The sequence below is a fragment of the Hyperolius riggenbachi genome, chromosome 6, assembly GCF_040937935.1.
Source record: "Hyperolius riggenbachi isolate aHypRig1 chromosome 6, aHypRig1.pri, whole genome shotgun sequence".
Lineage (NCBI taxonomy): Eukaryota > Metazoa > Chordata > Amphibia > Anura > Hyperoliidae > Hyperolius > Hyperolius riggenbachi.
Window position 1 is genome coordinate 295,580,552 of NC_090651.1, and position 21,514 is coordinate 295,602,065.

The 21,514-nt window shown below is 44.3% G+C and overlaps 1 protein-coding gene across 6 annotated transcripts in view; it reads left to right on the forward strand.

Annotated features, from left to right (window-relative positions):
• The window catches only part of LOC137521618 (mediator of RNA polymerase II transcription subunit 25-like), a 36,004-nt gene extending 17,786 nt beyond the window's left edge, over positions 1 to 18,218 (forward strand). For 3 of the 6 annotated variants that reach the window (XM_068241098.1, XM_068241100.1, XM_068241099.1), the window contains exons 10-20: positions 173 to 384; positions 2,200 to 2,346; positions 2,456 to 2,541; positions 3,653 to 3,710; positions 8,299 to 8,406; positions 9,408 to 9,596; positions 10,901 to 11,011; positions 11,111 to 11,194; positions 12,175 to 12,351; positions 13,705 to 13,912; positions 17,532 to 18,218. In XM_068241098.1, coding sequence (XP_068097199.1) covers positions 173 to 384; positions 2,200 to 2,346; positions 2,456 to 2,541; positions 3,653 to 3,710; positions 8,299 to 8,406; positions 9,408 to 9,596; positions 10,901 to 11,011; positions 11,111 to 11,194; positions 12,175 to 12,351; positions 13,705 to 13,912; positions 17,532 to 17,635 — 1,484 coding nt within the window. In that variant the 3' untranslated portion in view covers positions 17,636 to 18,218. The remainder of the gene's footprint in view (positions 1 to 172; positions 385 to 2,199; positions 2,347 to 2,455; positions 2,542 to 3,652; positions 3,711 to 8,298; positions 8,407 to 9,407; positions 9,597 to 10,900; positions 11,012 to 11,110; positions 11,195 to 12,174; positions 12,352 to 13,704; positions 13,913 to 17,531) is intronic. The other 3 variants (XM_068241101.1, XM_068241104.1, XM_068241102.1) reach the window with 2 other exon arrangements.
• Positions 18,219 to 21,514: the final 3,296 nt, after the last annotated feature.

The window sequence follows — 21,514 nt, forward strand, 5'->3', positions numbered from 1 at the left end:
AATGAAATGTCATCAGGTCATTTTCTTCTGTATTTCTTTTTTTCATTCATATTTTTGGTTTTTATGTTGATAGTTATTGTCCAGTTTACTGATCACATTTTATAGTCCTCACAGTAGTTAGTTATTTAAGCTGTGCTTGCACTGAAATGTCTTCTGATGATTGCTTTTACAGTTGCAGGCATTGGTGGCTTGCCGAATAACCCGGCTGTGGTGTCACCATTTAACCAGCCACCAGCTCAATCCAAGATGGTTGCCTCAACCGCCTCTCTGATAACACCTCCCTCTCAGCCCAGTCTGGTCTCCACGGTAACCACAGGATCTGTTCCAGCCCAAGGCCAGTTACCACAACAACCACCGCCACAGCAGCCGGCCCCACAACCCATGGTAAAGCCAACATTGCTTTCATTTACCCACTGTGTTTGTTTTCTGTTGACTCGTCCAGATTTTGTAAGCTTTAATTTCCTATCATTATTATTATTACTTTGGTTTTATATAGTGTTAGCATTTTCTGTGGCGCTGTAATAACTGTAGAAATTTCTTTAAATCCCATATTTGTTTTGAGGATTTGTCTGTACTTCTAGCACCTGCTGCTGCACTCTGTTAATTAAGCTCCCATACAGAGTAATAATGGCTAATTGAACTTCCTTTTTATTTCCAGCAATTAGAATTCTTAGTTGCAGCTGTCATAGGCATATTATTGACTAGGTATTGAATAACATTCTTTACCTCATAGGTTATTGTTTAAATCCAGGATTAATTGATTAGATCCCCCAACCAGTCACTGCTCATATTTCTCAATATATATATTGTTTTATACTGCTTATTCTCTTGTGTAATGTGCTGCAATTAATTTAGCTTATATCAGCTCTGTCCCAGCTCCGAGACAAAAGACAAAACAAAATCCGCATTGAAAGTCATTTGCAAGACGCTGTGAAATGCCAAGAAATTTAGCAATGCTGGCCTGACCTAGAGATCACAGGACACTGAGCTCATCTGATTGCATCATGTTTAATTAAGTACATCCCTAACACACCTCTTAATAATTATGTACACCCTCTACTAACCATAAACCGTCCCTCAAATGAATAAACATTAATTGTTACGTCATGTAATCTATAAAATTAAGGGCTGCGTCCCAATAAAGACACTTGTTAATTATGAATCTAATAGATATGGTCTCCGTGTCTCTTTGATTCAAGGTTTCTAAATGCATGCATAGAAACAGATAACATTAATTTGGTGCACCTGGATAAATCCATTAAGGTAGTGTTCCCCGCTATATCACAGCCAGGAACAAGTTTTTATGACCTCTAATTAGTTATCAGGTAAAATTACCCTGTAGTCTGACTCCACCTGACTTTTGAAAGACTGTGATTTATAGCCCTGGTTTATTAGCCCTTAACCACTTACTGCACCAAGTGCAGTATAATTACTTCTTGAGAAACTTCACTTGAAGTCCCAGGGACATAAATATTTATTTTCAGCGGCAGGGAGATGAATGGGGAACGCAGTTCCCATTCATTAATCTAAGTCCCGTTTCAATGATCGCCTGCATCAATGAGATACCACAATCATTTGTAACTAGAAAATAAACATGTCCATTCATTACTTCCTGTTAGCATACTTATAGCACGAAATAGAAATAATGCACCACATCTTGTGGCCAAATAGTAAAATTACGACGACAATACCTGTTAACCCCTTCCTGTCACTGAAAAGTAGATCTGATTCCAACACTTCCAAACAGATAAACACTGTGGTTGTCCTTGGCAGGTCTTGGTGCGCTGTATCAATTGTTATGTATAGAGTGCTTGGGGGAGCCTAATGTAAAACTTGCACTGGGGCCCACAGCTCCTTAGCTACACCACTGGGTATTATGACTTAGTGGGTGAATGTAAAGCTTGACACTGTTTTCTCTTGTCACTTGGGTATGAAATGTCTAGGGGCATGAAGGGGTTAATGAAGTTACTTATTTGAGTGCATGCCTTTGTACATACTGCTGCGCTTGTGCTGCATTTTTAAAATCGCTAAGCCTTCGTGAAAATAGAAAAAATCACACTGCACCAGTGTGTACAGGTCTTCACGATTTTCATGATTTTTCAAAAGACCTTGCGATTAAAAAAAATGCATGCGATTTTAAAAGCGCAGCAGTGTGTGCAGGCCCTAACTGACTCTCATGTGTAGTGTTTATCTTTCCAGCAGCCTATTGCAGCAGTGCAGGGTGTAGTCCCGGCCCAGCAGCCGGCCCCCCAGCAGATCGGGGCCCCACAGCTGCCCGCTATACAGCAACAGCAGTCTGTTGCCAACAAGATGCTGGCATGGAGCGGCGTGCTGGAGTGGCAGGAGGTGAGCAGTTCCATCTATTGTCTTATATGGTATAAATATTACTTATAACTAGGTGACCAGATCTGCAGCAAAATAATTTGTTGCATTCTGTGCTTAATCTTTCACCCAGAAGCCTAAGCCAGCCTCTGTGGACACCAATGCCAAACTGACACGCTCCCTCCCGTGCCAAGTGTATGTCAACCCTGGAGAAAACCTGTAAGTCTTTAATTCGTATTGCTGTTTTTTCCTGATAGATCTGCTTTATATTTCCTGAACAAGGAATTAGCCTCATCTACTGTGACCTGACTGTATACACACAACCTCCTTGCTTTCTCCCTTCCTGATCCAACTACCAACAGGCACATGGGTGGAGTGACACAGCAGCATGATGGGGGTAGGGCCTAAGCTGTTGCTTGTGACTGCACTGCCCATAAAATTGTATGGGCATTATCTTAAAGGACACCTGAAGTGGTATATGGAGGCTGCCATATTTATTTCCTCCTAAACAATGCACATTGCCTGACTATCCCCCTGCTCCTGTGCCTCTAATACTTTTAACCATAGACCCTGTACAAGCATGCCGGTCAGATTCTCTGACTGAAGAGTGACTGGATTAGCCACATGCTTGTTTCTGGTGTTATTCAGACACTACAGCAGCCAAATAGATCAGCAGGGCTGCCAGGCAACTGGTAATGGTACTGGGACTGCAGCTCACTGTTACCAAGCAGTTTGGTCATTTATGAATAGACTCCAGCTTGCAGGAACAAGATAGTGAATTTAGAAAAAAAAAAAAGTCTGAAACACCACATGCGGTATTTCATCGTCGGAAACCAGATTGCCAACCAGCCCTTTGTGAATGGAGGCCACAGTGTGAATTTACACTTAAAACCTGTACTAATTTGTTTTTGTTTTTTTAAATGGTCACACCACATGGCTAAGAACTACCTGCATTCCAAAAAGGGGGTTCTGCTGTATTGAGAAGATGCATGACAGGCACCACATTCTTTGAAGTTTCCACCTGTGGAATAAAAACAATATTTGTCCAGAGGATGTGTGCTGGCGGGTTGCAGAAGAGGCTGCCTGCAACGTCTGGGGAATTTGAATCTCTACTCATATCAATGCTACCTTTGTTGTAGTAATCCTTAGGAACAGTGGCAGCTTTTCGGATGACTTTGCAACCAGTAATGGTTGTGTAGACAAATGAAACTGAAAGTTAATGCTTTGGGATGGCCTGTAGCGCTTACATGAATGTGGGGCTGCACTTTAACAAGCAGGACACCTTTAGCTGTAGAATATAGATGTAATCTCAGCTTTGTTTTGTTTGCAGGAAAACAGACCAGTGGCCTCAGAAGCTAATAATGCAGCTGATCCCACAACAGTTGCTGGTAAGTTAGGCAGTTTATGTAGTCCAGTGACTACCTGATGTACATTCACCGGCCTCATCATTAGGTACACTATGCTTGTTCCTGGACAAGACCACCTTTTGCTGGTAAATTATGTAGTCTGGTGAGTGCATGATGTGTGTTATCCTGGGGCTGACCTAACAAGCCACCATTTTGATCGCCACCACTTTTCATTCATGATAAGGAACCCCTCTTTGTAATATACTATTTTCTTTAATAATTGTTATCTGATGTATGAAGTACAGCAATAATTTGTATCTAATACGATAAGACAGAATTCCAGATAAACTCAACATCCCACCTGATCTCAGTGGAGCTTGATAAGTGACATCGGGCAGCGCTGCTGAGGTGGTAGAGCACCTATGACAATTTGCAGGGACTGCGCAGGAGGAGTTGCAAGAGTTGCCGGGGCTGCACAGGAGGAGTTGCCAAGGCAGCACAGGAGCAGCCGGTTCTGTGCAGGAGGAGTTGCCAAGGCAGTGCAGGAGCTGCCAGGGCAGCGCAGGAGGAGTTGCAGGGGCTGCACTGCGCAGGAGCTGCCGGGCAGGGTTGCACAGAGGAAGTAGCAGGGGCTGCACAGGTGTTGCAAGGACTGCAGCCAGTGCCAAGCAGGTGGATCCAGCAAGCATAGTATATAAGACTTCGCTATTAACAGGGCAATGCAATGAGTGGGAAAAGATCGATTTGGTGCCCACCGCCAAAACAGATGACATAAGGGGAGTATTTGTTGGAGATGGGCATAGTTTAGGAGGGTTAGTGCTGGAGCAATAGCGGTGGGAGATAGAGTTCTTAAAGTTAGGTTATACTTAGCTGTTGAAAAATGGTTAATATTAACGCATCGTTCTTGACCTATTTGCTTATTTACTTTCCACACAAGCAAGAAGTTTCATGCATCTTGGCAGTGATAGCTTGCAAATGCCTTATGTTAGAATGGCAACATGGTCTTCCCATTGCTGAACAGAATTTATGGAATTCAACATTGTTCCTTTAATAACTCAATTTAGAAGTAAGATTAAAACTTGCGCTAAACCTCCCATTGACACTACGGCACGGGTGAACTTGATTAAAATTTTTAATTTTGATACCTCAACTTTTATATGTTCTGTATAATTCTACAATCTGCACACCCATCAAAAGGTTCAGAATCTTTGACACAATCTTTATGGAACTCATTTGAAACCATAAAAAGACATGGTATTAAGTTGCAGACCCTCCTATATCCAAAGGATGAAGGAAGGCTAGTGGCACCTAATCTCTGGTGGGGATATTGTATAGCTTCACAACATTAAGCTCCATCTACACCATACAATTTTTTGTTCGATTCATTGATTCCATTCAATCCGACATGTCCGATCTGGATTTGATTCAATTCAATTTGCCATTGCAAAACAATGGCAAATTGAATCGAAACCCAATCGGACATGTTGGATTGAATCGAAACGATTAATCGAATTGAATCGCACAAAAAATCCAGGGAGGAATGTACCGGTAATTGAGCGATATGCTTTAGGGTGGATAAAGGCTCAGGAGGGGGTGACGTTCCTTTCTATCACACACTAATTGTGATACAAAAGGCATCGACTAAGCTGTGGCAACTCCCAAGTTATAACACAGAGTACACAATATATAGGCTACTGTGGGACAATACTTTATATCTTGAATTGGCTCAATTTGAATTAACTGGGTTGTGGGGGTGTGTGTGTGTGTGGGGGGGGGGTTCGGGGGGTCGTCGTCGTCGACTTATGTTGTTCAGGGGATACAGTTAGCACCTTCAGTGAGCTGGAACAGTCATATTCCCTAGATCAGTGATGGCTAACCTTGGGACTCGACTTATGACAAGACTACAAATCCCATTATGCCTCTGCCTCCCCGAGTTATGCTTAGAGCTGTCAGTGTTGCAATGCCTCATGGGACTTGTAGTTCCACCACAGCTGAGGTGCCAAGGTCAGCCATCACTGCGCCTAGATAATGATGTTCTACTGATATCTACAACTCAGACATTTTAATATTGTTTATTATTAATTGAATTTATATAGCGCCGACATATGCAGCACTTTACAATAAATAAGGTTACAAACATAATAATAGGAATGGCAGACCACACAATACAGGTAATAAGCGGTAAGACACACAATGCCTGATCATACACTGGAGTAGTAGTCCAAGTAATACAAGTTCATGTAATTCTGTGAGCAGGATGCACGATTAGGTAGAATACACATACAATAGGGAGGGAAGGCCCTGCTATAGGCTTAAGGTATAAGGGGAAGGGGCGGTGACACAATAGGAGGGGGGCTGCATGGAGAGATTCCATGTGCTCTGTCTAGGCTGGGATGGTGTTCAGCAATCAAACTGAGGTTATCAAACAGAGGAAGCCACCTTTGGTGTGTTGCAGTATTCTGCTGAATTGCAGGTTCAGTGCAGATCAGATGAAAGACCATCACATACACAGGCAGATGCAGTTGACCTGCTACTCTGTTTCGCTCATTGAAATCTCCAGACAGACTCTGGCACCTAAAACCAGCCCCTATATTTCAAGTACACCCGAAGCATTTAAAAAAAATAGTATTACATTGGTAATGGGAAGCCTCTGAGCAGTCCAGAAGCTTCCTGGAATCTCTCACAGCCCATATTCCAGCTCGGGGTCTGTTTAAACTTACTCAACTCTCCTCAGTCAGATGCGTTTCTTCTGGTTGTGGATTAGCATGTCCTGACTGGGCATGCACAAGAAAGGTCCATGCATGCCCAGTAGAACAAAGCACTTCATTCTACTGGCAATATGTGAACCTTACTCCTGCATGCCCAGTCTGGATACGCTCATCTATGGCTGGGTGCACGGCTGGAAAAAATGTATTCAACAGTTGCGTGGCCATTACGTTTAGAGGATCCCTGAGCTGGAATGTGGGCTGTAAGAGGATCCAGGAAGCCTCTGGACCATCCAGAGGCATCCCACTACCAACATATAAGTATCTATGTTTTTGTTTTGTTCTTTATAAATTCATGCTTCAGGTGTACTTATACTATGCTACTTTAGGATGCTCAATGGTAAGGGCATTATATCAGGATGTTATTGTGAGAAAACGCGGAAAAGCCGCCGCGTGTGCTCAGAACAAGGCGGCTGATTCCACGCGTAGGCCTACATCTGCCAGTATGGCTAAACGCGGAGAAACCGCCGCATGCCCTGATAGCGGTGCGGCTGGTTTCGCGTCCAGCGCGACGGGTGGTACACAACACATGTCTGGTGTGGCTGGGACTGATAGTCCACACAGGTTCAGAAGGACGCGCGCGCGCTGAGAGGCAGAACTTTTATGACAGCCAGAAGGGAGTCAGCTGACGAATCTACCAGTTCCCATTGGTCCATCACTTAGGGGAGGCGCTGGAGAGCGCTGTACTATATATACCGGGTGCTGGTCATTCACTGGTTGTCTGCCGTTGCGATCACTACGTTGAAGCACTCAGACCTTTTGTCAGAATCTGTGTTATCATTCTGTTATACTTCAGACTAGTTCCAGGGTGTTGATTATCACGGACCTCACACTCAAGACTAGGCATTGTTTATTATCTGTTATGACTTTCTGCTTTCCTGACCACTCTTCTGTTCACTGATTCGGTACTTCGCATATCTGATACTCTGTTGCCAAACCCTGCTTGCCTTAGGATTACTGAATCAGCCTCCTGTCTTTGTACTTTGTATGTCCGTGTGTTGCCGACCTGGCTTGTCCGACCTTGAGAACTATCTCCCCAGTTTAGAGATAGTTCTTCGATCAGTCAGTGACATCCTCCTATTGGTGTCACTCACGCTCTGGTCCTTCCTTCTCCCAGCCTGACTCCTCCCTGCAGGAGATTCTCAGGCTGCTGAAAGGTACTTGTTCTCTAGTGCAGTATTCCTTACTGCCTTTGTACCTGTCCTCCAGATATTGTCCTCAAAGTATTACTGTTGCACCTAACACTCATATCTCTCAGGTGTCCAGAGGTTAGTAATATATCTGATTATCGGTGATACTGCAGATCATCAATAATCAGGTATATATCTGCATTTTTGGTGATACTGCAGATCACCAATAATCAGACCCTCTCTGTGTTACACCGATCGTTACAGTTATACTGTTCTTTTGACATAATTTCTTAATATATTTCCTCACGTCTGTCTTCAGAGATGGTAGCATGACCTGGGGGGACCCAAAGAGACTGGATGGCAAGATACACTCGCTACAGTCTCTTTGGTGTCTCTCAATGCTTCCCTTAGAACTTATTTCAGCTCTAAAATGTACCCAATGGGGCTAAGATCAGACCAATTGTGTCCCATATAATCTGTGACACTCATGTTATGGAGGTGCCCCAAACTCGATAGGTACTGAGAACATGTTAATTTAAATAAATAAAAAAAAAAGAGAGAGAGAGAGATGGAAAGATTGTGCTTTGCATTTTTTTTTCAGTAGAGAGCAGAATCCTGGTTGTTCTGGTTCATAGTATGTTTGGGTTCCCAGAAGCACAAGATATCAGCAGAAGTCTTACGTTATCTGAATGTGCAGCAAAAATAATGGAGTGTTTTTGTGTTTATGACTGGCAGGCAACCTTAGGACCGTTATTCAGGAATTCTCGAATGGTGCAGTTTCACTTTACCAACAAGGATCTGGAGTCACTGAAGGGTCTCTATCGCATCATGGGTAGTGGCTTTGTAAGTATTTATTCCTACCGCTGCAGCTGAAGACAGTGTAGATCACTACCAGGTCATGGGACTTTTTGCGCCGTACCGCGGGTCTGCTCGTCTCACAGCAGCGCATCTTGTGGCTGCTGTGTAGAGTCAGTAAGCAGGGCGCAGAGGTTCCCATGGTAATGGCGATATACATCGCCACTCTCCTGCTGCCTGACACTACACAGCAGCTGGGAGATGCACTGCTGTGAGAGATGACATCACACGCATGGAGAGGGGCCGGCAGGGACTATGGAGGAAGCGGCCGCCAGCTCATAAGGTATCAGGAGCAGGTGGCCGCGTGTTTGGAGGGGGGAGCATGCACTGGGGCAACCATACTAGCTATACTGGAGGCACCTATGCTAACTATACAAGGGCAACTATACTATCTATACTGGGGGCAACTATACTGTGGCAACTATCCTGCCTATACTGCGGCAACTATACTATCTGTACTGGGGCAACTTTACTAGCTACCTACCTATTCTAGGGCAAATATACTACCTATACTGGGGCAACTGCACTAGGTATACTGGAGTAGCAATACTGGGGCAACTATACTGGGGGGGGGGATTGCTGTCCAACCCCCCTACTCCTGCCTCCGCCGCCCCTCTCTCCTTGAATTTGACATTTACTTCCTGTAATCTACAAAGTCTCCCATCCTCATGTAGACACACAGGTTCTACTGTAATTCAGCGAAATATAGTCAGGCTATCTTCCTGCTTTGTGTGTCACATGATCACACCTCATTGACTCTCCCAGCACTGAATCCAGGGTATGTAAGTAGTACTGCAGTTCCATAGGACATGGCGGGACAACCATGACTGCTGTACAGAGAGTGTATGTGAGGTGGACAGAGATTGCTCACTCAGAGATTTATTAGCATTGCTCAGAAGTCAGTGTGATTATTTTTCTGTATAGTTGTTAATTTGCAGTTTGTAGCTTCAGGTCTATTTCTAATCTATTAGGTTTTTTTTCCATATTAGGCGGGCTGTGTCCACTTTCCTCACACCACTCCATGTGAGGTGCGGGTCCTCATGTTACTCTATTCCTCCAAAAAGAGGATCTTCATGGGCCTGATACCGTATGATCAGAGTGGCTTCGTCAATGGCATCCGACAAGTAATCACCAATCATAAACAAGTGCAGATGCAGAAGATCGACCAGCAGCGGAATGTAAGCAGAAACTCTCATTATGATTTATAAGGAGACCATTATCACTTTGCATGTAACAGGAAGCATCACCAGTTGTCACCCAGCTTTTTGGGTCTCTTTATGATGGGGAAAAAAAAGATTAAAACCTCTGGCTATGTCCCTAATCCTATGACTATTCTGACGATTTAGCGACTACAGAGCTCAATGCCACAGATTTTCACCAGCAGAGGCTGCAGGCAGCATCACTCCACAGTCTCTGCTTATCTACTGCTCTGCATCTTGATTGAAAAAGTTGAACACTCAAGGCCCATACACACACCTGACTTAGAGGAACTGCAGTGAAAGTATTGTAATGAAACAGTGTTTCATTTCTACAATAATTATGTATAAATGATTTAGTCAGTGTTTACCCATTGTAAAATCTTTCCTCTCCTTTCCTATATTTCCAAATGGTCACCATTATTACAGCTTTATTATTGACATTGATTGCCATTTACCCCAGTTGTTGGGTTACATCTAGAGTCCCCCCGCCATATATATGTTAGGAGCACCCAATAAGTTTGCATGAATGCTTTCCAATCATTTCCTTATGCTGGTGTGTAATTTTGGAGTTTATTTCGGCAGTTAAGAATGGTGTTCCCCGCTGGGCCTCTGCACCCGCAGGCTGCACTGGGCTGCCATCTGTGGAATAGATCAGCTGTTAGTATTTTTGACAAATCCGCTGCTATCCTACCTGACAGTAGACATTTCTGCGGAGGAAATACATAGTCTGTGGCCTAATACGTAATTACCCCTCCCCCCTACTTTTTATTTTTAGCTGAAAACTAACTGTGATGATTGATTGTGAAAAGCGCAAGTATCTCCTGGGGTTTGTCTGGGGGTATGTGTACCGTGTGTAGAGAAACTAGGATCTAGATCTTTTGAAGGGTTGGATAGTATTAGAAGTCCTTTGGCCATACGACCTTTAGGGCTAATTCACATGGGCAGTAAGCTTGCTGTTTTCGGTGGCCAGTGAAAGCATAGTTTAAGATTGACCCACTGCTGTTCAAATTAAATGAATGGAAGCACTTTTTGGGATCCGTGTGGTAGATAACATCGTTTGTGTCTTGGAAGCAATGTGCAGATTCCAGCGTCTACTGCATTTGCACGCTTCCATGTCCTCCTAGGGGCTCAAATGCAACATGAGGATGAAATGCTGGGAACTGATGAGCGCTTTTCGTAGCAGAAAATCATTTAGGATTGGCTAAACAAGCCGGCAGCCACCTGTGTGAATCAGCCCTTATCCGTCTATATGACTTTGTTGCATTATTTTGTCTTTGTTGTAGCAAATGGGAGCAGCTCAGTCTATGGGCGCTGGATCTATACAAAACAACCCCCAAGCCTTCTTATCCAAGCAGCCCGGTGCCCTGCCAGTGCCACAGACCGTACCCCAGCAGGTGAGTCATCCCATGGGGCTAATGAATGCTTGTGCGGTGTTTGTATTGCCCTCTGTGACTCACTCCAGCTTATCTTCTGCTGTCGTCCTGTTCCTGCAGATGCCAGGTCAGCAGGTGGCACCAGGCATGCCCTCTGTCAGTCAGGTCTCTATGATGGATGAACAGCAACGATCGCAGAACCTGGTGAGTTTCTATTTGTGTTTTTAAGGTGAAACCGTACATCTCTGGACTGGAAACTGGACAAAATAGGATCGCAACGATGCTGGAAAGTCTCATCACTTCCTCAATGCGATGCAACACCTATAGTGCAGCATACAGTCCATAGAAATATGCTTGCAACGCACCCAGAACTACATGTCGCCTGTTAACACTGCATGCAGTGCATTATCGCAGCGGAATCCTTGCACTGCATCTCAAACAGCTAGTGTGAAAGCGCCATTGGGTTTGGATGAAATTATATTGTCCATTGCCCTCTGACACAAAAGACATAGTGTGAAAGGAGCCTTAAATATTACAAAATCATTTAAAACCCGTCAGTCATCGTTGGCAGTAGATGTTGGCGTTTAGGACAAATCAGCAGGGAAAGGGTTAATCTCATGAATTCCTTGATTGATAATTTTTCCAGAGCTATTCATGCTGCATACAGTACATAAAACAATATTTTTTTTCTCCTACTTGCAAAGCTAACCTTTTGTAGTGGAGACTTCTGGTGTGCGTCTTTTTCCTTTTTTTTTTTTTTGTCTTTGACAGCCCCACCAATGCTTACCTTTTTCCCACCAAACATTTGCTGTACTTTATGACAAACTGAAAGCATTGCTTGAATGTTATTGCATCATTATGTAATATTATGTTTAGTTGCTAAGCACCACACTACTGTTGTCAGACTGTACACATTTCAATAAGTGTAGCTTGCACACAGAAGCTCCTTCTCCTTTACTCAGACATCAAAGAACTGTAGAGCTCAGTTCATAATAGTTAAGTGACTGATGAGATTCCCAGGAAAAACAAATAAAAGTAAACCTGTTATCCTTTTAAAACACTTTAAAAACGTATTTATTCTTATAAGTTATACTAGTGTGGCTTTTTGGGGGGAACGGGGAAATCTAGACATAAACTATGCTTGAATGTCTCACTGACTGCAATGCTGTGATGACTCTTTCCAGTTACATATCCGAGTGCAGCAGCCTCCTCAAGGTGCTTCCCAGCAGCCTCAGCAGGCCACACAAGTCACAGTACAAGCACCAGGCCAGCCTCAGAATCCACAGGTGGGAGCCATGCTGAGGCCTCAGAATCCTGGTGCCAACCCCCAGCTTCGAAACCTCCTACTCAGCCAGCAGCCGGTGAGTATTTCCAGCCCAGCGTCCTAGGGAGATATTCAGTGTACAGAACTGTCATGAGAGAAATAGTGGAGGCTGCCACTGTTGGCCTCTTAACCACCCTGGTGTTCTATTAAATGCGCCAGGGTGGCGGCGCAGCAGTATTTTTGGTGTTTTGTTTTTTTTAAATCGTGTAGCTAGCCTAGCGCTAGCTACATGATTCCCCCCTCCCTGCGGCGTCCCTCCCACCCTTCCGATCGCCGCTGCCGCGTCTTCCCATAAGGAAATCCCGTTCTGAACGGGATTTCCTTTAGGGCTTCCCCCGTCGCCATGGCGACGATCGTGATGACGTAATCAACGTCATCGGAAGTCCCGATCCACCCCTCAGCGCTGCCTGGCACTGATTGGCCATGCTGCGCACGGGGTCTCGGGGGGGGCCTATAACGCGGTGGGTAGCGGCGCATCGGAGGTGAGCGGCAGCGGTCGATGTAAACAAGCAGCAAGCAATGTGCTTGCTGCGTGTTTTAAAAAAAAATTGTCAAAATCGGCACAGCGGGGCCTGAGCGGCGCCCTCTGGCGGTAATGGACGAGCTGAGCTCGTCATTACCGCCAAGGAGGTTAAATAAATCTAAAGTGACCTGAAAAATGAAGGTAGATACTCACCAATGGTGAGGGAAGGCGCTGGATCTCAGAGCCTTCCAGGTCTTTTCTGTGCACTTTGTTTCACCACTAACTCCCCGTGAAAGTCCGTGCCTTCGGAAGTGCTCGGAAAGCTTTGAAATTACTTGTATCCTGAGTGCTTTGGAAGACAGGTGGCTCCATACAGCGCTCACACATGTGCAGTATAGAGCTGCCCGTCTTTGGATCCATCCAGTGACAGGAGTACTTCCAAAGCCTTCTAAGGTTCCTGAAGGCTTATCTGAACCGTTGGTCAAATAACTTTGCGATCAGCAGAAGCCAGCACTAAAGGTGCAGTGAAGGAGGGGAGAGGTCTGTGATCGCTGCAGGAGCTATGGATTAGGTGAGCCAAGCTGCCGATTCTGATAATTTGGACACTGGGGCAGAGGAGGATACACGGGGGGGAGCGGAGGACAAATGGGGGGAGCAGGGGACAGAAGGTGACACATGGGGGACAGGAGGGGAAATACTGGGGACAGAAGTGGACATAATAATTGGGAGAGAAGCTCCACAAGATGCTCCTGGACCATGGATGTGCACCAGGTTCACTATATATTGTATTTTTCCCCCTGTATTTTGCCATCTAAACCTAGGCGCGTCTTATATTCCAGAGCGTCTTATACTCCGAAATATACGGTATGTACAGGTAAATGAGAAGGCTCGTTTCAGAACTCTAATCTCCTGTGCTCTGTCTTTCAGCCACAGTCAAGTGTTCCCCAGACCCAGCAGCCTTTGCATCACCTGCAGCAGGCCGCCCAGGGCTTGGTCCCACACCAGGCACTAGGACAGCAGATGCAGCACCAAGCCCCTGGACAGCCACAGCTGCAGATGCCAGGACAATCTCTCCTGCACCAGGCACAGACACAGCAGTGGAGCAATCAGATGGCACAGCGGGCACCTCTGCCAGGTAAGAGAAGCCAGCAATGGCTGAGGGTGGGATACGGCAATCAGATTGCAGCATTCATTCTAAGGAACTAGTAAGCATCATTGATGAGTTTTATATTGACTGGAGTGTAGCTTTGATGAATGCCAGTATCATCTAATATCAAATTGTCGTTTGGCATACCTACGCTAGATTCTCAGCACAGGCAACCCCAACCAGCACCATCTAGTGTTTGTGCAAGGCTTAACATAAAGCCCCATCTACACGATACGATTTTTTGTGCAATTCGACTACAATTCTATTTGCGATCCGATTAAATCCGACATGTCCGATCGGGATTCGATTCAATTTACCGGATCGTAAATAGAATTGTATTCGAATCGTACAAAGAATCGTTTCGTGTAGATTGGGCTTTAGTGCTCAGAAGACTTGTCTCAAGTCCTCCCAAATAGTGAGGTAAGCAGATTCACTAATCTCAGTGTTTGTCTCCAGTCATCCAACAGTTGTGGTAATTGTGCAGACATCTGATGGATCTTCCCCCTCCACTGTAAACACAATCTGCTTGTAAGGAGAATTTGTTTGCCCAACACCACTGTCCAATGCTCCTCTCTACCTCAATGTGTTGCTCTCTTGGCCCTATTGCAAAGGCAGAGCAGAGAAAATTATTTTTTACAAGAGGATAGTCAGAGCTGAATTGCACTGAGTTGACTTTCAGATGCAATACAAGCCAGGACTTTTGGCCCAACCAGCAAGTTATTTTTTGATGGGAAATGGCATTGGTATCTCCCAAAAGATAAGACTATGTACGAGAGGCATTGTTGAAAAAAAATGTTTTCTGATTTATTTACTTTTGAGCAAAAAGTGTCCAGTCCAAAATTATTCATACCCTTCACAAACTGTCACAGTCTGTGGGAAAATCCAAAGTTCTATACCATTCCAAATAGTCCAAGCTGTTCTAAAGCATCCTAATCACTCTAATTGGAAACAGCTGTTTTAATCAACTCAACGGGTGAAAAACAGCAGCTCTCTGCTGGTGGTTTGTGGACAATCATGTTTAAGACAAAGGAGCTCAGGGAGGACCTGTGGCTGCTTATTGTGGTTGCTCACAAGCCAGGAAAGGGCTACAAGGCCATTTCTAAATGTTTTCAAGTTCCAGTGGCTACAGTGCAAAGTATTAAAAAATACAAGATGTTCCGCACTGTTGAAAATCTCAGAAGATGTGGTCGGAAGCCAAAAGTGACACCTGTGCTGGTCAGGAGGATAGTCAGAGAGGTGAAAAAGAATCCAAGGATCTCCACCAAGGCCATCCTGGTGAATCTGGGCTCTGCTGGTGGCAATGTTTCAAGGCAGACAATCCAATGGACACTGCACACTGCTGGGTTCCACGGATGCAGACCAAGGAGGACGCCACTTCGCCAGATAAGACACACAAAAGCTCACTTGGACTTTGCAAATGCTCATCTGGACAAAGAAGATTTCTGGTCTTCGGTGTTATGGTCAGATGAAACAAAAATGGAATTGTTTGGTCACAATGATGTTTCCTTCATTTGGTGTAAAAAAGGAGAAGCCTTCAACCCAAAGAACACCATCCTCACTGTCAAACATGATGGTGGGAACTTAATGCTTTTGGGGGTGTTAATGCTTTGAGGGAACCTAATCACAGTAAACGGCACCATGAAAAAAGAGCAAAATATGAGTATTCACAAAGACAACATCAGGCGGTCTGCAGAGAAACTTGGCTTTGGGCACCAGTGGACATTTCAGCATGACAATGACGCAAAACACACAGCAAAAGTGATGAAGAAATGGTTAGCAGACAACAACATTAACATTTTGGAGTGGCCCAGCCAGAGTCCTGACATGAATCCAAATGAGAATCTGTGGAGAGAGCTAAAGATCAGGGTGATGGCAAGAAGAAACAAAGGGGGGTTGCTGAGCTGGGATTCCACACCAAGTATGACACCTGGTCCGCCGGTGCACAATCCCTCCGTGGGTCACCACTCCACACCAGTAGGATACAATTCGTGTACACTTGAGGAAGGGGGAAACCCCGAAACATGTCGTGTCGGCTACTGTTTTGATAAACGCAAGTTTAAAACGCCAGTTGAGTGCCTCCTTCATTTCGAATTGATGGCAAGAAGACCCTCCAACCTGAAAGATTTGGAGCTCATTACTAAAGATGAATGGGCAAAAATACCTGTGGAGACATGCAAAAAGCTGGTCTGCAATTATAAGAAGCGTTTGATTGCTGTAATAGGCTTTTCTATTGATTATTGAGAAGGGTATGAATAATTTTGGACTGGACACTTTTTGTTCAAATGTAAATAAAAGATGAGAATTTTTTTTGCCTCCTGTACATCGTCTTATCTTTTGGGAGACACCTATGTCATTTCCCATCAAAAAATTACTTGCTGGTTGAATTAAAGTAACTTTGAGTTAATATTTCCCTATGAGTAATTATGGGCAGCACTGTATGTATGCTTGTATGTATGTATATATATGTAATATAACCGAGACATCTATATCTATACACACGCACGCACGCACGTAACTAAACATTTCCTGAAAATGAAATTAGTTTACACGATTAAATATTAAAGACAGAATATTGAGGTTACACCTAATGTATCTAAAAGGGGCATCACCCTACTGGAGCCCATTCATGTGGGTGCTAATTACTTATGCTACGTACACACATGCGACAACGATCGTTCGTTGAGAACGACGAACTAACTTTTAATTGATGAAAGAACGACCTATGTAAAGATAGTTTTAAAAGGTGTGTAACGATCTGATCGTTAGAACGAACGTTACATCACGTAAAGCAACTATTGCGCCTGTGCATAAAAATGAGAAGTTTCACAGAGAAATAGTGAAATGCGCATGTCAAGCCTAGTACGAACGACCGTTTCCAACGATGTACTACTTTTGCAAACGATCGTCGTTGGTTAAAATCCGCCGAGACAGAACTTTCTTTTGTAGCGATTTGGCTCGTTCGTCGTTTGCCTTAATAGTCGGTGGTTCGTTTTTTGTAACGCACGTCGTTGGTAAAGATCGGGGAACGATCGTTACAAACGACTATAGTCGCATGTGTGTACGCACCTTTAGTCTACACTAAATTAACTTGAAGTGCAGAAAGTTTGCACTTAATGTTAATTAACCTCTGCCAAAGCCCCGCCCTGGGGCAAAACATGTAAAGTGCACCTTAGATTGAGTAATTAGCACCCACCTGAATGGACTCTAGTAGGGTGATACCCCTTACCTCAATCTTCTGTTCTCAACATTTTAATAGTGTAGATTTTCATTCTCTGAAAGAGTTTAGTTACATTTTTGAATCGTATATGTAGTTATGTTTTATCCATTTTCTCCAATGGTCCTCTAAAATAATTTAAGGGGGGGGGGGGTGAATGTTTGTCTCGCGTTAATGTTTAAAGAGATATCTTACTTCCTGTCTGGGCGGGAAGTGATGGGAATTTTCACAGATGGTCGTGTAGGACAGCAATACAAATGTTAAAGCTTTTGTAAACCCCTTACCACAATACATTCAGAAACCTTTTCCTGGAATGAAGCTGTAAGCAGTGATTAGAGTGCAGTATTTTCCATGCAGTTCCTTCATGTATTGATGGTGATTGTTCCGTTTCAGTGATGATGAACACTGGGCCCCGAGGACCGATCTCCCAGCCAGGATTGCAGCAGATGCAAGCCCAGAGTGTCATGGAGGATGACATCTTAATGGACCTCATATGAAGATGAAGTAGTCTGTTTATGAACTGCGGTTCCTCAAGCTTTAGTGATGTCCAGGAAAGAGTTGAACTCTCGAAGCATTACTTATGATTTGGAACTGTTCAGCTACTCACATCCTCAATTAGCCCATCGGCTTTCCTATGGAACCTTATGAGCCCCTATGTGGCTGAGATGTGCTGGAGTTTAGACCAGTTGCCATGGATACATACATGACTTCTGGCAAGAGGTTTGTGAGCCAATAACTGACACCATGTTCTCTAGTGATTTTCAGCCAAACATTTTCCTGGATAATGTTTAATGCTGCTAGAGGACTCCAACATCTGTGCAGATACACCCACCTCCAGTCTGCTCAAAACTATTCTTTAGAGACTTTTTTTTTTCCTTCAAATCTACTTCTCAATCGTCCTGGACATTACAGGAGACTTGCCTTTATCATCCACCGGGGGGCAGCACTCAGCCAGTAAATCTCATACTCTGTGATGTGATGAGATGTCTAATGCACAAGCCAGTGAATTGTGCTGCCTTTTCATTAGTTTTGACTTCTTTGGTCAAATATTTAGTGAATAAAATTCTTTGAAAGAGAGAACTAGTTGTTTTCCAGTTTGGTGTGATCTGCTGTCGCATACATGGATGGGTATCATAACTTTGTGCAGTGTATTTGTTTTTGATGTCTGACTTGTGCTGCACCCTCTGGTTCTGATGGTGTAGCAGGACAGAGATTTGGTGACGTTGAAGAGCTTCGTTTACACCAGTGGAATCTATAAAAAAAAATATGGGCCAGATCTAATTCACCTTCTCTCCTGAGTTATCTCCTAGGAGATAATTTTTAATCTAACTTTTCCACTTTGTTGGCTTAAAAGGTGTTTCTAATAAGATGTGAAAACATCACCTAGGAGAGAACATGAATTGGATTGGGCCCTGATCACCATTAAACACCTCCACACCCACTGGGCACATGCGTCTTCATGACTTGACAAAGCCTTGCACACACCCTTCAATTATAATTAGCCAATCTCTGACCAATTTTACCACCTCCATGTAGTATGAGGGCTTTTTTTTCGAAAAAATCAGGACCACAGCAATTTTAATGCAAGTCAATGGGAGCGTGTTTTTAAAAGTGCAAACGCAGTGCTGATGGATCGAAAAGTGTTCTGCAGTGTGGCTCAGCCCTGAGAGTTTACCTATGTAATCTGCTCATAGTATTCAATATGTTTACCCTCATACTACATGTAGGTGGTAAAATTGGTCAGTGATTGGCCAGTTACAATTGTACTTGTGTACACACTTTCAATTACGTTTGACCAATCACTGACCATGACTACCTCCTCCATGTAGTATGAGAGTCAACAGATTATGAATACTATGAGCAGATTGTGTAGATTAACCCTCACACTACATGGAGGTGGTAGAATTGGTCATAGATTGACTAATAATAATTAAGTGTGTACCAGGCTCGTGGGGTGGGGGAGGGTGAACAGGAAAGGATGGTGGGCACACCATGATGTGGAATTCTTCCTCTCATGAAGTAGATTCTCCTGGCGCCACTAGATTACAAACCAGTACGCAACTACTGTATATACTCGAATATAAGTCTAGAAATTTAGAAATAACTCCCTAAATAAAAGTATAGGTGTCAACTTATACACGAGATGCGAGCACACTAGTAATTGTGTGTACTATTAGGGACATTCCCATTTGCAGCAATGTACCCAGTGGTAAGTGACATTTTCTTGACAAAGGAAATGTCAAGAAAACACAGGTCTGAAAGTCCTGGCCACAACAATTAACAAGGAAAGGGGCAAAGGGAAAAGTATTGAGCTGCAGGAGGGGAGTGAATTATTGGTGACTTGGAGGAGTTATTGGCTGCATGTTAAAACCTATACTGAGAATAACCTCCCCTGGGGATACTCACCTGGGGTGGGGGATGCCTCAGGATCCTATTGAGGCTTCCCCCGTCCTCCTCGGTCCCACGACGGCGGAGATAAAGATCTTCCAACAGCGGGGATGTTACATATATATGTAAATCCGCTCGGAGATAGGTGGAAATAGCCGATACGCCTGCGCAGTAGAGCATACTGCGCAGTACGCTCTACTGTGCAGGCGCATCGGCTATTTTTCTGGAGCGGACGCGATAGAGATCGGCTATTTCCGCCTATCTCCATGCGGGAAGCCGAAACAGCGGCCCCGCTGGAGCCAGGAAAGGTAAATAAATCGGCACTTATCAGCGCTTGTCAGGCTTGTCGAGGGAGGATTCCGGGACATTTTGGGGGAACCAGCGCTGGATTGCCTGCAGCTACAGGGGAGGGGGAAGCCTCATTGGCACCCTGAGGCTTCCCCCTCCTGAGGTGAGTACCCCCCAGGGGGAACTTTTTTTTTTTTTTGTTACAGGTTTTCTTTAAGGACAGGAGGGGTTAATAGCTGCAATACTGTATGCAGTGTAGTCATTAACCCCTCATGGTCCCCAAGATCAGCTGTTACTACTTCCTGCTCTCGAAGTGCAGCCATTAACTTTGCTGGGTAGACTTATACTTGAGTCAATACATTCCAGCTGAAGAGGGTCAAATATTGGAGTCAACTTATACACAAGGTCGGCTTATATTCAATGATATACAGTACAAGCACAGTTCAGGCAGTTGCTCCTCCCGGGAGCTAGCTCTTTGCTTTATGATGCACACAGGCCGAGCATGGTAGTGTGATGCAGCCACCCCACATCCCACAATGCAATGCTTCCTGCCTGTGTCTGGTTCACCTGGAGAACTGCAGCAAATAAAAGTAGATCATGAAGATACTGTATATACTGTAATAATGCAGATAAGTCTACCGGTGGTTCCACAATTCATCTACCGCTGGTCTCCCTAAATACTGCTCAGAAAACTTTACAGAGGAGGTTACCGTTTCCCTGTAGAGGGATTATCGAAGCAGCTGTGCTGACAGCTGGAAGCAAACCCAATGAATGTGCGGCTGTCTCTACACAGAAGGCTCTAACCTCAGAAAATTCCTTTTCAAGTAGACCTGATGCTGCTGCCAGAGTTTACCACAGAGCTACTCAGCAGACGCGAGCCATTTTAGGTTTGTTAGTCAGCAATCACCCCAATAGCCAATGTTTCTCAGATTCACGCCTGACAACCAGCATCACACAGTTCCTGATGGGATGACAAAGAGCAAACTCCACCCCAAACAGGTACTTCATCTATAGGTGAGATCACCATGTACTACTTTACTTCAGGAGCACTCTAAATGCAGAGTCCCCAAGAAATGACATAACACGCTTTATCATCACATGCTCAGGCAAGTTGTCATCTACAGTGAAATCTACACTCACCTAAAGTATTACCAACACCTATTCAATTTCTCATTAATGCAATTATCTAATCAACCAATGACATGGCAGTTGCTTCAATGCATTTAGGGGTGTGGTCCTGGTCAAGACAATTTCCTGAACGCCAATGTCAGAATGGGAAAGAAAGGTGATTTAAGCAATTGTGAGCGTGGCATGGTTGTTGGTGCCAGAGTGGCCGGTCTGAGTATTTCACAATCTGCTCAGTTACTAGGATTTTCACGCACAACCATTTCTAGAGTTTACAAAGAATGGTGTGAAAAGGGAAAAACATCCAGTATGCGGCAGTCCTGTGGGCAAAATGCCTTGTTGATGCTAGAGGTCAGAGGAGAATGGGCCGACTGATTCAAGGTGATAGAAGAGCAACGTTCACTGAAATAACCACCCGTTACAACCGAGGTATGCAGCAAAGCACTTGTTGAAGCCACAACACGCACAACCTTGAGGCGGATGGGCTACAACAGCAGAAGACCCCACTGGGTACCACTCATCTCCACTACAAATAGGAAAAAGAGGCTATAATTTGCACGAGCTCACAAAAATTA